The sequence below is a fragment of the Thunnus maccoyii genome, chromosome 21 (genome assembly GCF_910596095.1).
Source record: "Thunnus maccoyii chromosome 21, fThuMac1.1, whole genome shotgun sequence".
Classification (NCBI taxonomy): domain Eukaryota; kingdom Metazoa; phylum Chordata; class Actinopteri; order Scombriformes; family Scombridae; genus Thunnus; species Thunnus maccoyii.
In genome coordinates, this window is record NC_056553.1 from 20,040,552 (window position 1) to 20,053,602 (window position 13,051).

The 13,051-nt window shown below is 39.0% G+C and overlaps 1 protein-coding gene across 1 annotated transcript in view; it reads left to right on the forward strand.

Annotated features, from left to right (window-relative positions):
* Positions 1–10,249, forward strand: part of LOC121887864 (NEDD4-like E3 ubiquitin-protein ligase WWP1) — a 30,313-nt gene extending 20,064 nt beyond the window's left edge. The window contains exons 12-25 of the mRNA XM_042398931.1: positions 1,283–1,337; positions 1,747–1,831; positions 4,231–4,359; positions 4,820–4,892; positions 5,008–5,079; positions 5,240–5,328; positions 6,293–6,452; positions 6,845–6,978; positions 8,200–8,340; positions 8,436–8,556; positions 8,897–9,001; positions 9,440–9,536; positions 9,685–9,757; positions 10,062–10,249. Coding sequence (XP_042254865.1) covers positions 1,283–1,337; positions 1,747–1,831; positions 4,231–4,359; positions 4,820–4,892; positions 5,008–5,079; positions 5,240–5,328; positions 6,293–6,452; positions 6,845–6,978; positions 8,200–8,340; positions 8,436–8,556; positions 8,897–9,001; positions 9,440–9,536; positions 9,685–9,757; positions 10,062–10,161 — 1,434 coding nt within the window. The 3' untranslated portion in view covers positions 10,162–10,249. The remainder of the gene's footprint in view (positions 1–1,282; positions 1,338–1,746; positions 1,832–4,230; positions 4,360–4,819; positions 4,893–5,007; positions 5,080–5,239; positions 5,329–6,292; positions 6,453–6,844; positions 6,979–8,199; positions 8,341–8,435; positions 8,557–8,896; positions 9,002–9,439; positions 9,537–9,684; positions 9,758–10,061) is intronic.
* Positions 10,250–13,051: the final 2,802 nt, after the last annotated feature.

The window sequence follows — 13,051 nt, forward strand, 5'->3', positions numbered from 1 at the left end:
TTCTTCTTTGGAAATATCAATCGTATGATACTGTACATACATCCCACATACCTACGTATATTCAAGTAATGTAAACATCTCCCATGTAAAAGGGAAACCACACTGGTGCATGACCAGTGTGTCCTCCTTTTGTACATGAGTGACATTTAGATGATGTAAATATTAGTATGTAGTTTCGTATGCTATTCATGTCTCTGTTTCAATAAGAAGTCAGCTTCCCCTGCACCAAGGAAAATCCACATGAACTGAAACATTTGCACTGTCTTTACTTAAAACTCTGCAATTTTGAATCTTAAAGAGCAAGTGTTATTCTAGATACAACAGTATATTGTTTTTAAAAATCCTAGTAGTTGCTGACCAAATATAAATCCGATAAATCAGAAAACTTCAATCTTTTGATCTTATGCTTAGTGAAACTTGTTATTGAGTCACCTGACCACACTGGATCTATCCAGCTTTAAACTTTTATCAGCTCGTCACCTTTTGAAATGTTCTTTTAGCTCAAACTATTTGCCAATACTCACCCAGTACTACCAAAACAGAGCAAACATGTTTGGCTCTGACTACAACCGCTTTTTAAAATCTTTTTGAAGATAATTTAGTCACAAGATCACTTTCTGGTGATCTGTGATGTTTTAGATCACTTTGCATTTTCTTTGCAATCTGTAATAGCAGGTCAGAAATCCAAAACACTAAAACATGCTTTGGAATTATGAGTCTTATTGTAAAGTAAAAAGAAGTGATTGGCAGGAGATTTTCAATCGTATCACTCTGACGAACTTTGAAATCACAGGCTCAGTTTCTGAGGGTGGTTACACATCATGTAAACCTTACATTTGTTTTGCACTCACTGAACATACTGTTTGGTATGGAGCTCAACTCATTTAGCCCAAAGGTGAAAACCTTACCTTGCCAGGATTTACAATATGGATGTCCCAGCTTCCGCCCTAATCTGGTTATCTTTGTGAGGGTCCCTCTGCTAAGTCTTTGATCTCAGCAGTGATGTCATCTTCACTGATGATTAGCTTACAACACAAATCAAAAGACAGACGTAGCTTAGAAGTATTGAGCAGTAACAAGTCACAGAGGCAGCAACATATCCAAACTTTTTGTTTTCATTTGGAATATAACCCTATTTCCCTGTTTACTGTCATGGAATATATTTGTGCTTAATTTCTTTTTGAATGAAAAAATATCCTGTGAATTTGGAATATTTTGACCAGACTTCTTTCTTTCTGGTGATTTTTAAATGGATGTCTATGTCTGCATCCCTCGTCTTCAGGCATCCATGATGTCTGCTGAGAATGATCCTCTTGGCCCGCTACCTCCTGGATGGGGTGAGTTCACATTCTTCCTTCTAAATACTGTACACAATTTCACTTGGTGTCATTATGTACTGTACTGTAAACGGGAATTAGATATTCATTGGCAGTTAAATATACTATATAAATACTTTGTGATGCTGTTTTAGTTATACCAAGGTTATTCTGAATGTGTCCAAATTGTTTTGTCGCCTCCACAATCCTCAACCTCCTCCCTTTTGAATCCTTCCCTCTGTTGTCACTACTCCCTGTTCACAAAGATCACAGATGACAGCTTGTCACAGAAGTCTGTGTTTATTGTATGAGTCAGCACTGTCATGTCATGTCATGTCAGATGATAATCTGACATGTATTGCCACATAATGAGGCCTGCTGTTCATTCTATTAAGCTTCAGATTCCTCTCTGTGTTTTTATCAACTTCAGAGAGGCGCGTGGACGCCAATGATCGAGTGTACTTTGTCAACCATAACACCAAGACAACACAGTGGGAAGACCCCCGAACCCAAGGGTGAGCTCAGTGCCAGAAACACCACAATAGAAAAAAAATGGACACACAATTTATCACACATGGTTTCACTGTGATCAAGTTAAAAAAGTATTTGAAATACATGTAAAATTCATAAGATTGAGCATAACCCATGGAAGCCTGCATGACAGCAGTAAATTGGCTAACCTATTGTTAATCTAATGAATTTAAAGATGGAGAATGCAGGATTAAGGATCTTTTAAATTTAAGATGTGATCTACAAGTCAAGGGGCTTTTTTACTTTATTTGTTTACCTTTCTGGTCATGTTAAAAATCAGGAAGCTCCTGTTTAGACTGGTGTTAGCCAGTTCTAAAATGTTCTTACTGATACCATAATAGTTGGGCCTGCTCAGAAGGTGCACAAATGATACTCTGTAGGTACTGTAATCTCAGTCCACCTTCTAGAGAAGCAAGGCAGAAATCATTGATCAATAAAATAAGATTCCTGCTCACTTAGGGATCTTCAAGTCTTTAAGCAAATAAACCGCTATGTTATTATGTAACTAAATTCGCTCCAAATATTTAATGAGCTGAATAAATATTCAGTGAAGAAACTTCTGAGGCAGCAAGTGTATTTTTCTGATCTGGTTTCAATGAAACCCAGATGAGAACTTACTTACTTACTTACTTACTTGAGAACTTGTCACAGATAGATTGTAACGCACCATAATGTAAGGTAACATTTAAAGGGATAGTTCGCATTTTTTGAAGTGGGTTTGTATGAGGTACAGTGTATTACCTGCAGTAGATGAGGGTCCGCACCCCTGCAGTTTGGAAAAGCAGACAGGAGTTCCAGCACGAAAGCTAAGCAAAAAAATCAATAATGGTTTAGGAAGGAAAGGGCTGTCTGACAGCGAGGTAAAGCAATGAAAATATTCTAAACATAGCGCACACTTCAATTGATATTGATTCTTTTTTGGTGGCTAAAATGCATTTCGCTGTTGGCCCGTCCACATTAGTACATTGCTTAGCTTCTGTGCTGGTACTCCTGCCTGCCTCTCCAAACTGAGGGGGTGCGGACCCTCATATACTGCAGGTAATAAACTGACTATGGATAAGTACCTCATACAAACCCACTTCAAAAAATGCAAACTATCCCTTTAATCTACAAATACAAGATATGCAGATCACTGCAACAGAATAATTCTTTTTGGCTCCAGACTCTCTGGACATTCAGATAAAAAAGAGTTTTCATTCACAGCTCTTTTTTTATTTCCTCAGCTTTCAATCAGCTGTCACATAACACATTCTACTTCCATCATGTTTTTAGCCTAAAATACTGATGGTTATGAATTAGAAAAACACAACAAGCCATTTTCTTCAAAGCAATTTCAAGTTATTTGCCCTTTGCCAACCAGAAGCAGAAAACCTTTTCCCATAATTTTCAGTCATGTTGACACAAGAAGCCTGTTTTCCTCCACACTACAGTTTGTACAGTGTGATGAGATAAACTTGATAGATTGTAACCCATCTTGCAATTCATACCTCACATGTTGTACAGCCTATAAAACATGGTCCATTGTGAGTATGTATGTTATGCTCATACACTATCTTGAGGGTAAAGTTACCATGTAAGACTTCTCACTAATGCTTTATGATGTAGCACAGGCCACAGCTGGATGCTGTTTTATAAGTGTGCCTGGCCTGTAGTTTCACAGCAGCTGTAGTTTGACAAAACAAGTTCACATCCAAGTATGGGAGTAGAGTCTGCTGTAATCTTTCAGATCCATGTGAAGCACAGAGAAGAGATAAGTAAAGCCATAAGGGGTAGTGAATTGCATGTCAGTGATTGGAATAAACTTATTCTCAGCATTGTGATGTTATTACAAGTTGTTGTTCTTGGACATAGAGTCCATTTTCCACATTTGTCATATAATTGGTCCATATTTGTGTGTCCCTTTTTGTTCTCAAATAACACTGCGAACAAAACTCATGTGAGCAGAATATAGAAGAGAAATTTCCATAACCTGACATTCATTATGTCACAAAGAGACATTTGCAGCTGTGAGAGGACCGGGGCTGTGAGCGATGTCTTTAAAGCATAATACCATGAGACATATCTATGGTTGATTTCAAAGGAATTGACCTCTGGAAGGTTTTTGAGCACGTCAAGGTTGTTACAACAGATCAAATCAAATTATTGACTACAACTCTTATAATGGATTTACTCAAAAGCAAGTCAGGCCTGCTGATCTTAAATCATTATGCGAGGTCTCTCTTTGTTTTTTTGGCAAAGGGACAATTGTAGTATCTCTGTATAAAAGTAAACTTTAATTGGAATGTACAAACTTTGAACAGTCCTCCTCTTGTATTTTACAATAAAACAATAACATTTATTTCCACTCATTTGATTTTTTTTTTGTGTGTGTGTGTGTTTTCAGGCTACAGAATGAGGACCCACTGCCAGAAGGTTGGGAGATCCGCTACACAAGGGAAGGGGTTCGCTATTTCGTAGATCATAACACCCGAACCACCACTTTCAGCGACCCCCGCACTGGAAAGTCCTCTGTGTAAGAGCACATTATTCTGCATTACATAATTTTTTTTCCTGAGACAACTACACTACTGTCAGCAGCCTCAAGAGCTGCATCTCAGAGAGCTTCTGCATATTTTAAGAAAACATGTTTACAAGGACCAGATGGGGTCATTTTTTTTGCTTTAATCAAGTCATTGTACATACAGTTCAAGTGAGGTTAAGAAAAATATGTGTTGAGTCAGAAAAATGGTTCCCACTGGTATTGAATTTCAAGGCTGGTATTTCAGGCTGAGACGTTTTTAAGTAGTTTGATTGATTTGAATAGAAAGCCAGAAAAAGTCATGGGAACATACATTCCACATGAGCCACATTTTTTATATTAAACGGTGGAGATGCAAGTATTCACGGCTATAGAAAAAAAGCTTCTTTTCCATTGCATCTGTCAGCTTACAGGTGCTACATTTTGACTTTTTAAATCTTTTTGTTCTTCTCAGCACCAAAGGCCCTCAGATCGCTTATGAGCGCAGCTTCCGATGGAAGCTTGCCCATTTTCGCTACTTGTGCCAGGTAGGTGTTTTCTCTCTTAGTCACTCACTGTCTATCTTGTACTCACTCACTCTTCTTAATCTTATCTCCCCCTCGCCTACACAATGTATTTATGTTTTATTTTGTCTTTCCCCAGTCCAATGCTCTCCCTAGCCATGTGAAGATCACCGTCTCCAGACAGACATTGTTTGAAGACTCTTTCCAGCAGGTAAGAGGATCCTTCTACCACTGCTCTGGCCCAATGAATTTCAAGTATAGTGATGCATCACAGCATAGAGAGTTTTCTTTGATCTATATATATACACACACACAACATTCATGTTATGTTTTATCTGCTAACGTGTTCTTGTGTGTTTTGTGTTTATTAGATAATGGCCCTGAAGCCTTACGACTTGAGGAGGAGACTCTATGTCATCTTCAGAGGGGAGGAGGGTCTAGACTACGGTGGCTTAGCCCGGTAATATAGAAAAAGCCAATCCTACCTTTGGAATATGTCCAATACGCTGTTCCATTATTGATTTTTTTTTTTTTTTTTTCCCTTTTCGCACAAATTAACAAAGCCATTCAAACCGTTGTGGTAACCGCCATAAAAAACAATTATACCTCACATTATAAAATAGTTGGTTTTTAAATACTGTACATCATAGTATAGTTACATACTTACACACTCTCTGACCAGGCTCTTAGAAGTCAAAAACTATTTTCTCCAGCAGTTATCATTTATTAGAGTGCCTGTTTGTCTTTTTGAGCTCCTTATCATCTGTCACAGTGGTATTTGACAGCTTGACATATTCCGTTCCTGCAGTAGAGACGTCAGAAAAACACGTTGCAAACAACCCACAATGCAACACTCCGTACAGGAGTTGGTTTTAAACCGGTACTTTATCCATTCAAAAAGAATATCTGATGTTGTGAACACATAACTGTCTAGATGCCAAATATAAGACGACCTCACTTTTTCAGACGTATTTCCAGGAAAAAAATCTGTCTTATATTTGGACCAATACAATAAACCTTTTGGATGCATTTATTCCTGTAATAATCTATTCTTAACGGCCTCTATAGTCTAAATGTTTGTCTTTATTATTATATGTTGTCATTAAGAGGCCAACTTTGCAGCAGGAATATTTTTCGGCGTTTGGCAGGCATGTCATTCTTTATGTGAAGCCTGAGAGAATAACTAATGTCCCTTCACTAGAGCCGCTCACTCAGTGGTGATCATCTTGACTCTGCGGCAGCCGATACGTGTTCAAGAAAGTTTAGAATATGGCATTAGCTAAAAAATCTGAAACATGATGTCTCTACTGCATTAAGAATGAATAAAAATGTGAATTTTATAGTGATTTATAGAAAATCAAAACTTTTGTGACAGCAAAAATTTTAAGCATCTCCATCTTTTTGTCCCACACCTCACTTTACAGGGAGTGGTTCTTCTTGTTGTCCCACGAGGTGCTGAACCCCATGTACTGCCTGTTTGAGTATGCCGGCAAGAGCAACTACTGTCTGCAGATCAACCCGGCCTCGGCCATCAACCCTGACCACCTCTCCTACTTCTGCTTCATAGGCCGCTTTATTGCAATGGCAAGTTCACATGCAAACCCACACACGCAACAGTCATCTTACACAACGAACTATCCCTTTAAAACACAAACACAAGAACCGAAAGATTAGACATGAAAACAGATTTTAAAATAAAATACAGATACATAAATCATCTAATTGTAAGTAGATTTATTTTCCCCTTCTTATTATCTTGAAGATACAGTTCATTACAGTTTTATTTTTATTTATAAAAACTTGATATACCTGATATATCTGTTACTGTGCATGTACTATGCTGATATTTAGTTAGCTGTACAGATAAATGTTTTTTATGCATGAATTTTCCACTGCTGTACGCAATCAGCATGTGTTCATAGTCTCGGATTGACCAGCACAGTGAAATAAGATTGTCTATTTTTATTTGGTTACAGGCACTTTTCCATGGCAAGTTCATCGACACAGGCTTCTCCCTGCCTTTCTACAAACGCATGCTGAACAAGAAGCTAATCCTCAAAGATCTGGAGTCCATAGACCCCGAGTTCTACAACTCACTCATATGGATCAGGTAACGTGTCTCTTCAATATTTATATGTGTATTATTATGACTGTAAAGGGCATGGCTGGAAAATGAACATATTTGAAGTCCATATGCATGTTCAGTCACATTACTGTCAAGCATTCAAAGCCAAAATAAAAAATATTGTTATAAAATATTGTTGCACTTTACAGCAAGTGGAGCCTTTGATTGAAGAGCCACTATGTGCATTCTTGAACTAAATGCTGTTATTGAACTCTGATGCAGGCCAAACAAGTGCACAGAGATCATCTGAAAGGTCGGGCTTGGTCCACTCCAGTATTGATCTCAACCAGTGATGTTATGACCAACTACAATATTTCTTCCTGAGCTTTTTTTTAATCACTCAGAAAAGAGAAATAAAGTCACAAGGGGCAGTGAAGTGCAGCATGACAGTCACTGGAATGAACTTTGTGATTTTTTTTTTTTTTCCCCCCTCCTATGGATCCATGCAGCACTGGTGACGCAGAATGACAAGTCCAATCTACCAATGAATGAGTTACCTGTCAGACTATATGACTTTACAGCCCTCTGCTTTCTTTGTAATAAGTCTGTGAGAAGCCGAAACAGACTCAAACCAAAAGGCTACAGAGTATCATGATTTACTTTGGTCTTGAACTCTGGCACCAAACTGCAGGTGTGAAAAGACTTGTAGACAAGATAGTGACTTTCATCTACATCGTCCAAAATCACAAATGTGTCTCGGGGAGCTTTGCAGTCACCCGGTATCTTTTGACCCTTGATTGAGATAAGGGAAAAACAAAAAGAATAGAAAGAAGTGGCAGTAATAGAACTTTAAAAAAGGAGAAACAGAATGATTGGTAAATAAAGTACATAACACGTAATACTTAGTAAATATTAGGTGTAATACGTTTCAGACAAACTATTTGGAGTGAAGACTGTGGATCAGAGAGAAGACTTTGTGACTTCAGCCACAAAAACCTTTTTTCAATAAGACAACACTTACACACAAGAGGCAGTTTAAAGCCGTTCACACAGACAAGATGCTAATAGAGAATGAAGCAGTTCATTGCAGACATCACAAGATGCAAGAACAGTTATGAACACAGATGGAGGAAATGCTGGAGACTCAGCCCGTGTTTGCTTACCTTAATAAGATTTCAAAACCATTTTTGTGTTTTATGTTTGCAGTAATGAGCTGTTTACTCTCTGTCATACTGTGATAGTAACGGCAGTCTCATCTCTCCTCAGGGACAACAACATTGAGGAGTGTGGCCTGGAGATGTACTTCTCAGTTGACATGGAGATCTTGGGGAAGATCACCTCCCATGACCTCAAACCTGATGGCGCCAATGTCCTAGTCACTGAGGAGAACAAGGAGGAGTATATCAGGTTCAGTGTACACACTGTTTTATCCTAACGGCAACAATATCTGACCTTTGAACATCACATAGAGTAAATCATTCTCTTTGTCATTGGCTTTACAGTCTAATGGCAGAGTGGAGGTTCTCCCGCGGGGTAGAAGGTCAGACCAAAGCGTTCCTGGATGGCTTCAATGAAGTGGTTCCACTTCAGTGGCTCCAGTATTTTGATGAAAAGGAGCTGGAGGTGAGCAGCATGCCTGTTAATGGTTGTGCTGTGCTAACTTCTGTTATCTTATCTCTATCATGTGTTTATTTTAATCCCAATAAACTACCCCACTCTACCACAGAGTTTTTTCTTCATCGTCATTCATGACATCATTTTAACCATGACTTTATTCTAAATGAATCAATCTGGTTAATTCATCTTTACTTAAAAAGACTGAAATAATGTGGATGTGTTTAGAAAAGCATTATATTCTCTTTTCTCTTATGTGTTTAGACTTCTGCTTCAGTTTCTTTGCTCCGTGTTTTGCATGTGACTTATGTATTGTGTGTTTGTGTGTGTGTGTGTGTGTTTGTTGCAGGTGATGCTGTGTGGCATGCAGGAGGTAGACCTGCAGGACTGGCAGAGGAACACAGTGTACCGTCACTACACCAGGAACAGCAAACAGATCATCTGGTTCTGGCAGGTATGGTCTCACACACACACACACACACGCTACTGCTTTTAATAGAGAGGAGCAGAATATTGCATGTGTTCTAAGTGTTAAGGCCCAAACGCATTAAAAGCGATAATTGATGCGTGTCATTTGATGCTCCTATGGCGCACTGCAAGCATGAGATTTAAAATGCCAACACCAAAGAACCAACACAGATTTCTTATTTTGTTCTTTGTATTAACCGTTGCATTAGTTTGATGTAATGAATTTGACTTTATTTGGCTTTATATTTCAAATAAAGTTTGTACTGTATCATAACTTGGATTGTATATATTTGGCGCTGGATTTGCAGAAATGATTGAGCCAACAAGAATAGCATTTTAGTTTGTCTGATATTGTTGTTTATAACATCTACTGATGATGGTGGTCACTGATGAGTGTGTGTGTGTGTTGTCGCCTCCCCTGCAGCTGGTGAAAGAAGTTGACAACGAAGTGCGTCTGCGGCTCATGCAGTTTGTCACTGGAACCTGCAGGCTTCCCCTGGGCGGCTTCGCTGAGCTCATGGGTCAGCGACGGACAGACACACACAAAGATTTCTACATTTACTGCATAATCAGACACTTTGAGACTCCAACAGCTGCAGATACAGACTATACACATGTAGACTTTTTCTTCTGTCCTCTCACCTTTCTTCTTCTTCTTTTGCATTGTAGGAAGTAACGGGCCTCAGAAGTTCTGCATTGAGAAAGTGGGGAAGGATACATGGCTTCCTAGGAGCCACACATGGTGAGGGGACTTCTCTACCAATGATTCATGGGATTGATGTCTCTCTCTGTACAGCAGAGTATGATGTAATTTTGTCAAACACAGTCCATTCACTGCCAGAGGTGCAATGAGGTGTGGGTCTGTTTACTGTCTGAGAACATTAAATATTACAATAGTTTCTTTTTTTAGCGTGGTAAAGGTTTAGTATCTCTGGGATAATTTGTAATCATTTTATGAGAATACTGCTCATAGCCAGTGTTAATGTTTATAAAGCATCTGACCCTTCATATTGGTAATCTTTGGTTCTCCCTCTCTGTCTTCTCAGTTTTAACCGCTTGGACTTGCCCCCTTACAAAAGCTTCGAGCAGTTGAAGGAGAAGCTCCTCTTTGCCATCGAGGAAACAGAAGGATTTGGCCAAGAATAGAGGAAGGAGTCTTACGTATTTCCCTCCTCTCCCCATCGCTGTTTATTCAGCCAAGTAAAATAAACAAAAAATTGCACAAGATAACCACCAATGTATATAAGCTATTTTATCATTTTAAACCAAATCTTAATTTGCAGCATCATTTTTGCCGCAAACCTGCCCCCCCCCCCCCGCCCTTATATATGATATGATACCCCATCATGAAATATGCAAGCATTTCAGCATCTTTGCTCTTCTGTTTAAAAACAGAAATCATGGATATTTTTTAAATTTCCTCCCCACTGCTGGCTGGCTTTTTAAAAGAGACTGAAAGTGTTTTTGAGAGGATTTTATAGTTGAAGCGCAATCTTCTTTTAAAGCTCTAGTTCTATAGAGCTTTTAAAAGGCGAGTGTAGTGTCGGGGTCTGGTGCCTGAATTTTTTTTTTTTTTTTTTTTCCCTCCCCCCCCTCCCCCCCCTGTTGGGCCCATAGTAATTGTTGCAATTGTTTTTGCGTGCTTGCATGGCTGCCTCTGAAGATGAGAAGACTGCTGTGACCTCCCTTCTTCACCACACGCACACACTCTTAATTTACTTTAGCATCATCATCAAAAAGGCAGAGTGTTCAGGATGGACTAATCGAAGCAGAGAATAACACTGTCATACAGTTTTCCCTCAATGAGATTCTGGACACCAGGACAGAGAAAGAAGTGTCCTCCAGTTTGGATAAAGTTAAGAAAAACTTGGAACAGCCCTCACAGCCTCCCTGTGGTGAAGTTCCTGGAGAAAGGCTACTATATCAAGAGGAATATAAGGACTATGGGGGAAATATTCATAATGGATTTGAAAGACTGAACTGTGTGTGTAAGTGTGGTGGCGGTGGGGCTCGTGGTTTATAGCGCTGAGGTTTATGTTGCAGGCCACCTCGACTGAAGCCCGCTGCCAGACTGAAGCACCGACAGAGAAGGACTTTAGTTGGTAGACAAAACACACCAGGATGACACACTGAGCTGTTTGGAAAGTTGTCACAAGTCAAAAGACAAAAAACAGATTCTGTGGCTCAACTGTTCGCATGTGCCCGGCTGATTCTCTTTTGCCTTTTTGAGTTTATGATCTTGGTCTATAGAGTATCTCCAGTCCTAAAACCCCACTGTGGTTTAAAGAGCACAAACATGATTCTTCTTATTTGATAACATTTACTTCAACCCTCAGTTATAGGTAACACACTACACAAATACCCCTACAGTGCATCATACATATTGATGATTCATACCAAATGAAAAAGCAGAGTTTAACCATAAATATTATTGTCAGCATATAACAACTGAAAGAATTTCTTGAAAATCACCTACATCTTATGTTGTAATAAGGTCCAATGGACATCTCATTCATTATTCATTTAGTAACCATTAATAAGTCACAACCAAAGCCAGTACTTTATTGCATTATTGCCTTTATCTTGTTGATAAATGTCCTTTTAAATGTCCTTGGATGAGTTTTTTTTATAATTTGGTCAATGATCATGAAATACTTAAGTGCAGCACCTCTAATCTATCAAATTTCATGTCTTGAATGACTTGAAAGCAATATAAAATATACAAATATTGCATGCAGGCAGTATAGAGCGGTGACTGGTCAGACAAAATGAAATAAGCGTTAAACACATTTTTTGGGGGCTTCTGAAAGTATTAACTGGCTACAGATTGTTAAATAACAATTTTGTCATAGACAGTGTGTATCTGCTATTCGGCTGCATAGTTATCAGTGTGAGTGTGAAAAATGACCTCGAAGCCATAGTGCTGAGCCCTGTTCCTCCTCCTTCCCTGAAATCATGATGTTTAATTTATTCAGCCCATGTTCAAGCTCCTTTTAAGGGTTTTGTGCTGAGATGAGATAGCCTTACTTCAATAAATCAGTAAAGTTGAGGCTGTTTGGAGAAAAAAAAGAGCTTGATTCACATACAAGTAATAATTACAAGACTCCATTAATGAGACACTAATATGCCACAGACCAAATAACATGGAAACCTTCCACAGTGACTCCTCAGCTGCCTAAAGCCTGTGTGGAAACGTACACAGCAGCAAGCCTGATGAAGCATCGCTATATGTTGAGTGTTTTTGTTTTTGCACCCCCTCTTTCCCCCCGTGTCCTTTCTTTCCATAAATGCTTCAGGGGACATGCCCTTTGTTTTCAAAATGTCACGTGTAACTCCATTGTTTTCTAAATGACAACTCTGGTGCTTATTCTTTCAGTCGGTGGTCTTAACGCAGGGGGGGAAAAGCTATGGCAGTGGCAGGCCATTCTTCTTGTTTTCTCTAGCATTTTGTTTTTCAGACCACTGCAAACAGCAGCAAGCTGCTTTAGACTTTTTTCTAGGAGGAGCTTGTGACTAGTCAAGTTATCAGTCTTGTATATAACATGTATTCAGCTGTCCCAGTGGAAGAGCTGGAAGGAGGGACGACAGTATGAAGAGAAAACATTTACTGTAGCAAAAGGAGCCGACTTTTAAGAGAAGTCCAAACTGCATAACTCTGTGCTTCCTTTTGAACAGACACCTGTAATCAAAGAAAATCAACTGTGTATGTGAATATTCATTGTATAAAGATAATGAAAGTAAATAAAGTACTAAATATTATAATTAATTACACAGAGCCGCCGCTCCATTGATGGAAATCTGTGATGCCTTTGTTCTTATCAGAAATAGGACGTTTCAGGTTGCCTTAATCGCGGCCAGTAACTAGATTAAGCAACACCTGGACAGGTGTATTCTCACAAAGCAAAGCTGATTCATGATACTGTATATCAGTTCAGTATCTGATAATGCAGCAGAGAACTTATTACTGTGCTGGCTGCGGTTGAGGCCATCTGAAACGCATCCAAACTGTAACATATCGCGTGTAGATACACACTGT